General features: G+C 33.5%; 2 protein-coding genes across 2 annotated transcripts; both read left to right on the top strand.

Annotated features, from left to right (window-relative positions):
• Positions 1-6,060: 6,060 nt before the first annotated feature.
• On the top strand, positions 6,061-10,290 carry LOC145793438 (uncharacterized). Its single transcript, XM_082876265.1, has 5 exons — positions 6,061-6,065; positions 6,182-6,269; positions 9,008-9,121; positions 9,311-9,368; positions 9,563-10,290. Exons 1-5 carry the CDS (start codon positions 6,061-6,063, stop codon positions 10,288-10,290), a joined length of 993 nt encoding a protein of 330 aa, XP_082732391.1.
• A 210-nt stretch (positions 10,291-10,500) lies between these two features.
• LOC114256888 (uncharacterized) lies at positions 10,501-11,316 on the top strand. The gene is made up of 2 exons (XM_028196587.2): positions 10,501-11,041; positions 11,123-11,316. The coding sequence occupies exons 1-2, from the start codon at positions 10,501-10,503 to the stop codon at positions 11,314-11,316; spliced, it is 735 nt and encodes a 244-aa protein (XP_028052388.2).
• Positions 11,317-12,393: the final 1,077 nt, after the last annotated feature.

Raw genomic sequence — 12,393 nt, 5'->3', positions numbered from 1 at the left:
AACATTTTCATGAATACAAGGCATAAAACATCCATGCATAACAAAATTTTCAGATTTAATATCACATAAAGATTAAAATGAAAGGACTATTTTAGATCCTTCACTGGACTTGGCCTTCCTATGGTTCGTAGAGGATTTAATTTAGTTTCTAGAACATTTTTCGGAAATGGGATCGCTTTTCCAGATTTTAAGTTATTTAGAAAATATTCCAGCGCTGTCCAGATTTTGTCCAGATTCATCGACCGTTACGAAAAATTGAGTTTCTTGCAAACCGCTAAATGTTTTATGATGAAACCAATTTTAGTTGAAAGCTAACACCTTAAGGAATGTTTTGACACAAAATAGAGGTCCAGAATAATTTTAAACATTTTTCTAGAATTTCTGGAAGTGGGCTGCAAAAATAGATTCTAGGGTACTTTGCCCAAAACAAGAAGATTTATGAAAAAGGGATTCCACCAAGGGAAAGTTTCATTTATTTTGTGAAGAAAATATGCTAACTATCATATATTTAACTCAGAAAATTTGTTTGAAGGAGTGCCTTTGCAAAGTTGAGAGATTGGTACAAAAAAAGAGGGTTCTGGACCAAAATGGGGAAAATACAAGAGAGATGGAATCAATACTCAAACCTTAGCACTTTTAACATAAGAACTTAGTAATATCAGTTCTGAAAACATTATTTACAACCTTTAGAAACATGTATTGAAAAAAGAAAATGAAAGAGAATGTTGTGTTTGTGGCTTACTTACTAAGCTTTGCACAAGAAAGCTCTCTTCTTTCTTCCTCTTCTTCTTCTAGACCTCTCTCTCTTGCTCTCCTCCCTCTCGCTAGCCGAATGTGTGTGTGTGTGGGTGTGGTGTTTGTGTCTTGCCATGCTAGGGGAGGTTGGTATATATATAGGCAATTTTTGATGTAAAATGTCCTAAAAGTCCACTAGTTGGAAATGGATGGAAAGTTTAGGATTTTTCTTGGAGTCTAATGGGATAGGAGTAACTAAGGTGCTAAATCATAGGATTAGGCATTATTTAGTTGATTTTTAGTTGAAAGGTAACTAGTATAGGGAACATCATCCTAGGCCTAGGGTACTAGGTTTTGGTTTTTCCTAGAATATCATGATCAAAAATCTTGAAATTGGCTCCTCTCTTCTTTCTAGGGTGGCTGGCCTTGGGGAAGTGCGATGGAGTTATTATTTTATTAGTTTTGGTCCTAGGGCACACTCTTCAAGATGTATATATATATATATATATGTATCTTACAATATTGATGGTACTTCAAGGTACAAGGTACAAATACTAGTTTTTGGATAAGTTTTGAATTTAAAGAAAGGGTGAGGGCTTGGAGTTAAATACATGTAACTTAGGTAGAATTAAATTAGGTTAGGAAACCTAATCTGGCTAGGGTAATTCCTGTTTTGATTAAAAAAAAAAAAAAAGGTAATGCTAACCGACAAGATTCAAATTAATTCAAGTAACCGAGGGGCTTTAAGAAAATAATTCAAACATTAGGGTTTTTAAAATGAATACATATTTCAGGGGCTTCACAAAACTTATTTCAGTTGTAATTTTATTCGTTCTTGTATTTCAGTGAGGATATGAATTTTAGATGCGAATCCGACCCGAATTGTGCCTTGCAGAGAAGTTTATGATGATAATGCTTTCAAGATTGCCACTTCGCTGATTATGACAGGGATCGAGCTGCCCGGTCAGCTCACGAGGATCCAAGGGGCAACGCCCCTTGGCGGGTCCGGGACAGCGCCATGGCGGGGTCGAGGGGCAGCGCCCCAAAAGCAAAATGCAAAAATGCATTCAAAGTTACCTATCTGCTCGAGCGGACATTCCCCCGCTCAAGCGGAGAATGCTGAGTTCCAGAAGTTTATTCGCCTGCAAAAATATTGGATGTTGTTTTTTCCCGCTCGAGCAGAACTTTCTGCGCTCGAGCGTAGGTCCGCTCGAGCAGCCAATGCGACGCTCGAGCGGAGATCGCGGGACAGTTTTCTATAAATACGTGTTTCAGTCCAAATCTAGTATAACTTCTCCAAATCTTCTTCTTGGGTGCTAGGGTTTATATCTGGAAATATTTTGCTAGTTTTCTTTGATGTTTTGATTGAGTATTCAACTCATGGTTTAAAGAGTATACATCAAAGGATTATTTGTTTGTTCTACACAAAAGAGAGAGTTGTTCTTCGGTGAATTCTAAAGAATACGAGCCTGAAACTTTGGTGGATTCTAGAGTGGCTCATCGTCAAGACAATTCCGAGGTGAAGACGGGGTTGGAAGAGACACATAGAGGTTGGTTCAATTCGGGCGTAGATTCACTAGGTAATTGAGAGTATACCTGTGTAATTCTTTTATATCATCTTAGTGGATTGTTTTGTGGCTGTTGCTCGTTGTTTTTTTTTATCACAATTGGAGGTGTCCAATTGTGGTTTTTTCACGTAAAATCGTTGTGTCGATTTGTCTTGATTGTTTGATTGGGATTGTTGTTTACTTCTTAAAATTGATACATAATCACAAATCAACATCTAGGGGATTTTCTAGATTTTTCACATATTTTAAAGTATATCGCGTGAAGTATACCTGAAAAAAAAAATATAGTTAATTGGTTATCGTTAACTCTTTCATGTACTCATATTTGTATGTAGAAAAATAAACGATAATTGTGATTTAAAGTATTAAAATGAATACAAATTTGAGTACATGGAAGGATTAATGATATCCGATTAATTTGATTTTTTGTAAATATGCTCTACCCGATCTATTTTAAAATGTGAATGTTTGGATCATCAAAATGGGGCCCAAAATGGGGCCCATTTGGTTGCTCAGTAATGGCTGTTGTGCCCCAGCACAACAGCCACTCCAAATCCTTCCAATTAACATGATTTTTTGCAAACATGTTTTACTTGGTCTACTTTAAGCTTTGAACGGTGCAAATTATTAAAATGGGCCATAAAATAGACTCGTTTGACTACACAACAGTAACTGATGTGGCCTAGCACAACAGCCACCCCAAATCTAAAAACTATATACAAATAATTGCTTTTACAACTTACAAATTGACTTGAAATGTAACACTAAAAGAGAGGGTTTCTCTTTGTTCATTATTTGGACTAGATCACATTGTTTGGATTCGTAAAACACATTACGTGTTCTATTTTGATGATTTGAATTATTCTTTTTATCGAATCTTCTGTGTATAGTATCTAAAAAAAAATAAAAATAAAAATAGATTGATTCGATATTTGTAACTCATTCATTTTATTATATTTGTATAAAAAGAATTTTTTGAACAATTTATTTTTAAAACCTATTGACTATTAATTATTTTTGGAGACAAACACAATAAAACAAAGTGACTACGAATATCAGATCGATCTCATTTCTTTTAAAGATGATATACATGTAGTGCTCAATAAATTGAATGATTTGAATCATTAAAACCGAACCCGCTATAAACCTTTCGGACATGAATAAAACATTCCAATCCAAATTTGGATTAACCAAATGTCGAGTCCATTGATAGTGAATGAGATGGAGGAGCTGACATATGCATCGATTTTTTTTTTTGATCGGCAAAAAACTTCATTGATGAAGCACGTACAAAGTACAATGGAGAACATCAATGAAGAGGAGCTTGGAGCTAGAACAAGCTCCAACCTCCTAGTTGGAGAGAATCCAACAAACGGAGAGAAAAAACAACAGAAAGAAATCCAGAAAGACAGCCAAGGAGCTGGGACAAGCATCCAGCAACACCATAATACAGCAGCACCATTATACAGCAGATAGCAGCCAAACCAATGAAGATAGCAGCTAAACCACTGAATACATTCTCCTACTCTGCATGGGACTAGAGTATACCAGAGCAGCTAGCAGACCATGTGAAGCAGATTAACCTGGCAGCTCAGGTGAAGCAGATTAACATACAGAATAGATTGATAGATCCGAAGAACCAGAGCAGATGAAGCAGATTGGCAGAGCAGGTGAAGAAGATTAAACAGAACAACTCAGATAAGGCAGATTAATATCACAGCAAATCAAAACAGACTCCACAAAAATATCAACCAACGCACGCTCAGCAAGAACATTATGAGACACCCCTGGATGCATCTCCCAAGCAAGATCTAATGTGCTCCAAATTAAAAATGAAATCATGCACAGAGAACCTGCAATCCTTATATACCTCCTTAAACCAAAAGGCCATCCTAACCTTAACCATATCAGAAACACCCTCCCCACTTAGGGCAACATCCCGAAATAAGCATTCATTGCGATGGTTCCATAGAGACCACATAACAACCAAAGGAAGAGCTTTCCACATCAACCTCGCCTTTTTTGTAAACCTCACCCCTGCCCACCAGTCAAGAACAGCCTCTACTGAATCTGGCAAAGCACCTTGGACATCCCACCATTTAAGTATTGCAGACCACACACTCCAAGCCACCTGGCATGACAATAGCACATGGTTAATTGTCTCAGTCCCAGATTTGCACAGGCAACATACTGAGGAGACATTAGCATGAAGTACACCAATCCTGGTAAGAAATTCTGAAGTCTTTAATTTTCCTTTCCAAGCAAGCCATCCAAAAAATTGAACTTTGGGTGGGATGTGTTTTACCCAAATCCTTTTACTGGTTGGATTGAAGCTACCGAAGGCAGCTGCTAAAAATCTGTACACTGATTCAACAGAAAAACTTCCTGATTTTGAGGCCATCCAAACTAGTGTATCTTCTTCAGAGTTCCTAATAACTGAGCCTGCCTCTAGGTGGTTTTTCAATCTGGTTACCTCTGGACTTTCCCAATCATACAGTTCCCTTCTAAAGTGGAACACCCATTCACCAGCAGCCTCTTTCCTTTCCAGCATAGCAGCTAGAGTCTCACCCTTTTTGCCTACCAACCTATATAAGAGTGGGAATTCATCTTTGAGACATAAATTGTTACACCATTTATCCACCCAAAATTTAACTCTATGTCCATTCCCCACTTTCACCTTACAGTTATTCAAAAAGAATTCCAGCAAGCTGCCACTCTGATCAGATCCTGATAATATGTCATTCCATATTTTAGAGAACCTGCTTATGGGGCTAGCAGGAGGGCTCCAGCTCCCCTCATCTAACCGATATTTACTACAAATTACCCTCCACAAAGCTTTGTGCTCAACCCCAAACCTCCATTTCCATTTCAACAAAAGGCAATCATTAACCACCTTAACTCTCCTTACCCCCAAACCCCCTTGCTCCACTGGTTTAGCTACTTCCTTCCATTTTACCAAGTGAACCTTCCCCTTCGATAAAATCCATTTTTAGGACTTACTGAGTTTAGTATTTCAAAAATTAAATATAACATCGAACACAAAAATATATTAATGAACTGAATTTTGTAGGATTGGATTTCAATAATAATTTTGTAAAATCTTGTTTATTTATGTTTTTTTTTTTTTTGTGATTTTGTGTTTGATTTTTATATTGTTAATATTCTTGTTTAGGATCATGAATAAAGTCAGAGACCTTTAGAACATCGCTTCTAAATTTGTCCACAATGATGCGAGTGTTGGTAGGGACAGGACTCGAATTTTATCACCAGAGGTTAAAAAAAAATTAACTTTTGTATTGTTAATATTTTTGTTTAGGATCATGAACAAAGTTAGAGACCCCTAGAACATTGCTTCTAAATTTGTTCACAATGATGTGAGTGTTGGCAGGGACGGAACCCAAATTTTATCACTGGAAAGGTTAAAAAAATATTTTTGTTTCTATCGTACATACAAACACACATATATTTACAATATAATATATAAACTATATAGCTTTGGTGCCTCTATCTACTACTGTTTTGTTCATCTGGTGTTTTTGTGTATCTGTTGAGCTGCTTGTGTCTAGTGCATGTTGATAGTTGATGGGTTTTATTTTGCGTACCTGTGCTGTCTTGCTCTTGGTGACTGATTCGCCTATTGCTACTTTGGTGCCCCTGTAACTGCTGTTCTGTTCATCTAGTGCCTTTGTATGCTGCTCTGCTGCTTTGTTAATCTGGTGCATTTTTGCTAACAAGTCAGCAGTATGAGAATCTGCTAATGTGGTGCATTTTGACAATTTGGTGCCTCTGTACCTGTGTGACGGTTACATAGTTACTTGTGTTTGGTGCATGTTGATAGCTGATGTTTGTATTGATCTGTTTTATTTTTATCTTCTTAGCTGTTGTTTTGTGACTGATCTATTGTATTGTTGCTGTGTCTCTGTTGGTTCCTCACCAACAGACAGGGTCGGCCCTGCCCTAAGGCAGGTAAGGCTTGTGCCTTAGGCCCCATATTTTGGCTAAAAAATAGGGCCTCCAAATTTAAAAAATTGTTATAGGTTCAATCTTTTTTTTTTTTTTTTTTTTTTTGGTTTTAAGATCAATTTAAAGGGCTCCAAATGTTTTATTGGGCCCATGTATAATTTAGCCCATATTTATTTATAAATGTGTTTGGCCCATATTTATTAAAATGAAAATATATAAATAAATAAATAAAAAACAATAGGGCCCCTAAATTTGGTAAAACATATAAACATATATAACATAGGGCCCCTAAATTTGGCAAAATATTATAGGCTCAATGTTTTTTTTTTTTTTGGGTTTTAGGATCAATTTAAAGGGCTCCAAAATATTTTTTTAGGTCCATGTATGATTTACTCCATATTTATTTATAAGTGTAGTTTGGTCCATATTTATTAAAATGAAAATATATATTAAAAAAAAAGTGTTTGGGCTCAAGAAAAATAATACATACAATATATGGGCCCTATTTTTTTATTTTTTATTTGTACCTTCTTTATCTATTAGATTTTAGTGGAATAAATAATTTTGCTCAAATTTTTTACCTAGGTCTTTATCAATTTTAATTGAATAATTTTTTCCTAATTTTTTTGTTCTAATTTTATTTTATTAAATTGTTTTATTTATAATTTTAATAATTATATGTATAAGTAAATTTTTTTATGGTTACAAACAAATAAAAAAATTGTAACTTATCGTTTTATTCATGAATTTTTTTTCAATATAAAAGGGCCCCCATTTCCGAAATTCACCTTAGGCCCCGATGAACTCAGGGCCGGCCCTGCCAACAGAGTCTTGGTATGGTGCTATAATATGATTGTGCGAGCATTTTAGTGTCAACCTAGTTGGGATTGGGCCGTTTCACTATTATGGCTTTTGCATCATCCCCCCTCCCCCTCCCCCTCCCCCTCCCCCTTCCCCTCCTTTATTGTTGTGTTTATACCTTTGTTGTAAGGTTTTCCTCATCAATAAAGTTCTTTTGGTTGATCAAAAAAAAAAAAAAACATATATATATACACATAAAAAAATTCAAATACCATAGAAATAATCTCTATTAGGATAAAGAAATTTTTTTGGTACCAAAAAAAAATAAAATGTAAGATGATATAAGAATGAAATATATATCTTTTATATTAAGAGATTATTTTATTTATAAAATAAGATATATATATATATATATATTTCAAAAGTGCTATATTTAAACAGAATTTTTCACAAAAACAATAGGACATGATCTCTCATAGTCTTTTTCTTGTTTCATTCCTGAGTGATGGGTCTTAATGTTTAATTTCTAAGCAAATTAACAATTGATATATAACAATTCACAATGTTTAAATCTAAGAGGTGATATTTTAAATGTCTCAATATTATTTTTTTTAGTAACACTTGCAGTTAGGACTTCATAAAATTTTGACATATAGCAATGTTAACCAAACTTTTGGTATAAGTTTGCCACAATAAGATAAGACAAGCATTCATTTCTCCTACGGTGGAAAAAATGATTTTGTTGAATTTAGGATTTGTATAGTTGTGTATTATGAGTAACTTTTAGCAATGAAGTCTAATGTTTTGTCAAAATGTAAAATTACTATTTAATTTTCTATAGCTTTGATAAATTTTCGCCCCAATAATAAAATATAGAAAGTAATCATTTAGGCATTACCACGTAAATACGATAGAAAGAAATGGAAAAACAAACATGTTAAATGGTTACATGAATCTACTAACATAAAAACTCTTTTACATTGGTTACACACATGTACACAATTAATTAGCACAAAAAAGAGAAAATACAATAATACAAGGATGAGGCTTGTCCCTAGCCTAATTCGAATTGGATCGTATTGTTGGGCTGGGCAGGGCTCAATCTATTTGTTAGATGGCTAGGGAGGGCCATGTATCTTTTTTTTTTTAAAAAAAAAAAGCCTGAATAGAAATAGAAAAAGACAAAAAGAAGAAAGAAAAAAAACCTAATTCCTATGACCTGCTCTACGCCGTGACGCCGTCTCAATTTATTGAAGCAACCATAAGATTTTTTTTTGAGTTAAATCAACTTGGGATACATAAAAAAAAAATAATAATAATAATGTCTTGCTTCTGCTATTAATCTTCTCGTTATTACAGGTATGTGATTCATATTTTCTTTTATTGTTGTTTTCAATTTGTAATACTTTTATTATCTTTTTTTTAATGTCATATTGATACAATTGTAATTTTTTTTTAATTTTACATATTAAGAAAAAAAAAATCATGAATTAGGACATATGATTTCAATTACTAGGGTTTTTTTTTAATCATATTTGGGCAAATTTAATTTTATTCAGATTAAGTGTTATAAATTCAAAATTAAAACGAATTGAGACTTGTATAAAATTTATGTGTTGAATCTGAATTCTGAATTTTTAAATTTATATGAAATTTGTTTTAGTTATATTTGTTATTCTAGGCACAAAAATTTTCTATGTCCTGTGATATATATATATATATATATTACATTAGCAATTGGTTGTAATTTCTAATAGAACATTAACCATGTATGTAATAAATTCTATTTTGATTTGTAGATTATTATGGGAAAGCCATGTACAATTGATAGATTTTTTAAAAGAAAAAGTGCAAGTTCCTTAGAAGTCAATGCTGACAATACATAATTGCCAACTTCCAATGTTGATATCCCTGAAAATCCTCCCACAAAATCTCAAAAGATTGATGTTAAAGAAATTGATATTGGTTCATTGGAACGAGATCCTGGATTACGTATACAGATTTGGGATTATCAAGTTAATCAACGTGATAAAATTCGACGAGCTTATATTAAGGCTAGTCCATATCAACCTATACTTTCAAAGTATCTGAAATCTGGATCAACAACTCATCTTCGTAGCTTTCAACCGTCATGGTTGAAACTATTTTAGTCATGGTTGGAATATTCACCTGCAAAAGATGCAGCTTTTTGTTTACTATGCTTTCTTTTTTATAAACCATGTGAATCTGGATATTATGGGCAGCAAGCATTCACTATTGATGGATTTCAGAATTGGAAAAAAGTTAGGGATGGAGCAAAATGTGCTTTTTTAAATCATATAGGAAAAGATCCTAATTCTTTTCACAATGTTGCCGAGAGATCATGTGAAGACATGATGAATCAATTTCAACATATATAAAAAAGGTATTGGACAATTTCACTTCTAAACAAATTGTAGATAATCGACTAAGATTGAAGGTCTCAATTGATACAATATGATTGCTTGCATTTCAAGGTTGTGCTTTTAGAGGTCGTGATGTAAGGCAAAATTCAATCAATCGTGGAAATTTTCTTCAAATAGTGAAATTGTTGGGATCATATAATGATAATGTTGCTAAAGTATTGGATAAAGCTCCGAAAAATGCCTCTTACACATCACCAAAGATTCAAAAAGAAATTTTACATATTTTTTCAACGAAAGTGAAGAATGCAATTCGTGAAGAAATTGGTGATGCAAAGCGTTGCATAATTGTTGATGAAGCTGGTGATGAGTCAAAAAAGGAGCAAATAGCTATAGTTTTGAGATCCGTTGACAAAGATGGTTTTGTGAGAGAGCGTTTTTTTGGGCTTATTCATGTCTCTAACACTGTTGCATCAACCCTAAAAGATGGAATATATTCTGTATTGTCTCATCACAATTTAGATATTCAGAATATTCGAAAAGAAGGATACGATGGTGCAAGCAATATGCGAGGCGAGTGGAAAGGATTACAAGCATTAGTTTTGAATGATTGTCCATATCCTTACTATATTCATTGTTTTGCACATCGTTTGCAGCTAGCTTTAGTGGCAGCATCGAAAGATGTTATCCCAATTCATAAATTTTTTCTTAAATGGACTTTTGTTGTCAATATTGTTGGTGCCTCATGCAAGCGCAATGATGAATTGAAAGTTGCGCAAGCTGTTGAAATTGAACATATGATTGACATTGAAGAGCTCGAGACTGGAAAGGGACTTAACTAGATTGGCACTTTACAACGAGCTAGAGATACTCGTTGGAGTTCTCACTTCAAGTCAGTTTCAAGATTAATAAAAATATTCAGTCCAACATGTGAAGTTCTTCTTAACATCATTAATGAAGGAACGACTTCTGCGCAACGAGGAGATGCAAACTCAGTTTATGAAACATTGACTTCATTTTAATTTGTCTTTATTTTGCATCTCATGAAAGAAATGTTGGAGATCACTAATTTACTTTGTCAAGCTTTGCAATGCCGATCTCAAGACATCTTAAATGCAATGAATCTAGTTTCATCTACCAAGGCACTTCTGCAAAAGTTTAGAGATGACAAATGGGATGCTTTACTAGCCAATGTGCAATCATTTTGCGAGGTACGTAACATTGATGTCCTGAATATAAATGCTCCTTATATTAGGAGAAGAGGTCGAGCTCGTGATCATCAAGATGATTTTACAGTTGAGCATTATTATCGAGTAGATATTTTTTATGCTGCAATAGATTCTCAACTACAAGAATTAAATGGACGGTTCAGTGAACATGCAGTAGAGTTGCTTAATCTTAGCTCAGCTCTAGATCCTCGAGATGTGTCTGAAACTTCTAGAATCGACGATATTTGTCGGTTAGTAGAAAATTTTTATCTACAAGACTTTAAAGATCAAGAGAAAATACAGTTGAGAATGCAACTTCACCATTACAAGCATAATGTAGTTCAGCATGCAGATTACAAAAAATTGTCTACTATTTCTGAATTGTGTCAGTGGTTGGTAAGGACAAACAAATCCACGATCTATTAACTTGTTTATAGAGTGATTACACTTGTTCCTACTCTTCCAGTTTCTACTGCAACTACGGAGCGATCATTTTCGGCCATGAAAATTGTCAAAAGTAGACTTTGCAACAAAATGGAAGATGAATTTCTTACAGACTCTTTGCTTGTGTACATTGAAAAGGAAATTGCTGAAAATTTTACCACAGAGTCAATCATTAAAGACTTTCAAGATATGAAAGAATGTCGAGTTCCACTTTGATAGATAATTGAGTTGATTGTATAAATAATTTTTTAATACATGACTTTGCTTTTATTCATATATTAAATTTAGTAAATATATGGTTTTATTTTTTACGTACTAATTTAATATTAAATTTTAGTTTACTTTTTGAATTCAAAAAAATAGGAATTTATATCAATTCATATAAAAAAAATTATTTATTTCTTGGCCCCCCCTCCCGCAAATGAATTTTTGGTTCCATCCCTGATACTAATAAAAAAGTTTCATTAAGTTGGGTGCCCAACCGAATTTTTGGGATGCAAATAGAGTCTCCCCTAGTTGGGAAATTTTTTTATTTCCACACAACTACTTATCTCAGTGCGCAAACTTAATGAAATATCAAAATAATTAAAATTATATCTTAAAGTAAAATGACCAAATCAAAACACACCCTTAATATTATATTCAAATTTCCTCTATACACATCTTTAAAAATAATTTTTTTAAAAAAATCTTAGTGCACATTTTTTGAGTAAGAAAAACCCCGAAATAATTGAATACAACAACTATATGAACGTTTTTGAAAGCACAACTCAATGTAATCTTCGGATCTGTCTCTATCTCTCCCTTTTTTTTAAGCTTCGAAGAAAGTTTGTGTAATCATTCATGGAACTCGTAATGCAAATATAGTGTTGTTTCAACTAAAAAGCACTAATAGATTGAATTGGGGACAACTTTGAAGAAGAGAGATTGCATTGGCTGTTTCTGTTGAAGAAGCTATTGCAGCTTTATCTACTTTCTCCTTGGAGGTAAATTCAAGATCTATTCACACAATAGCTTTGTAATTCTCCAGAGGAAACTATTTTCTCGTCTTTTGGTACTACATAACCGAAAAATTATACAAAATTTGGAAACCAACTTTGGAATTAAACAATGAAATTTGGAAACCAAGTTCCGAAAATATGTGAATAAGTTAACAACTGAATCATTACTTTTTATTTGGTAAGCCAATGCTGAATGCAAAAAATTAGAAATATTCCAAGAAAAAAATGAGGCTCTTCAATGGAGTGTCAATAGAATGGATTGCAAATAGATAACACAAAAGATTTCAAAATG

This window comes from Camellia sinensis, chromosome 6, assembly GCF_055761805.1.
Source record: "Camellia sinensis isolate YWXY chromosome 6, ASM5576180v1, whole genome shotgun sequence".
Taxonomy (NCBI): Eukaryota; Viridiplantae; Streptophyta; class Magnoliopsida; order Ericales; family Theaceae; genus Camellia; species Camellia sinensis.
The sequence above is the reverse complement of the archived record's forward strand: the minus strand, read 5'-3'. Positions and strand labels throughout refer to the sequence as shown.

Bases quoted from the DNA above. Each gene is read 5' to 3' on its own strand.
- LOC145793438 (XM_082876265.1), top strand. The intron at 9,122-9,310 runs GCTAGTCCATAT...TATTATGGGCAG, and splicing joins TTCGACGAGCTTATATTAAG to CAAGCATTCACTATTGATGG. The intron at 9,369-9,562 runs GTGCTTTTTTAA...TTGCATTTCAAG, and splicing joins AGTTAGGGATGGAGCAAAAT to GTTGTGCTTTTAGAGGTCGT.
- LOC114256888 (XM_028196587.2), top strand. From the start codon at position 10,501: ATGTTGGAGATCACTAATTTACTTTGTCAAGCTTTGCAATGCCGATCT. The intron at 11,042-11,122 runs GTCAGTGGTTGG...CTACTCTTCCAG, and splicing joins GTCTACTATTTCTGAATTGT to TTTCTACTGCAACTACGGAG.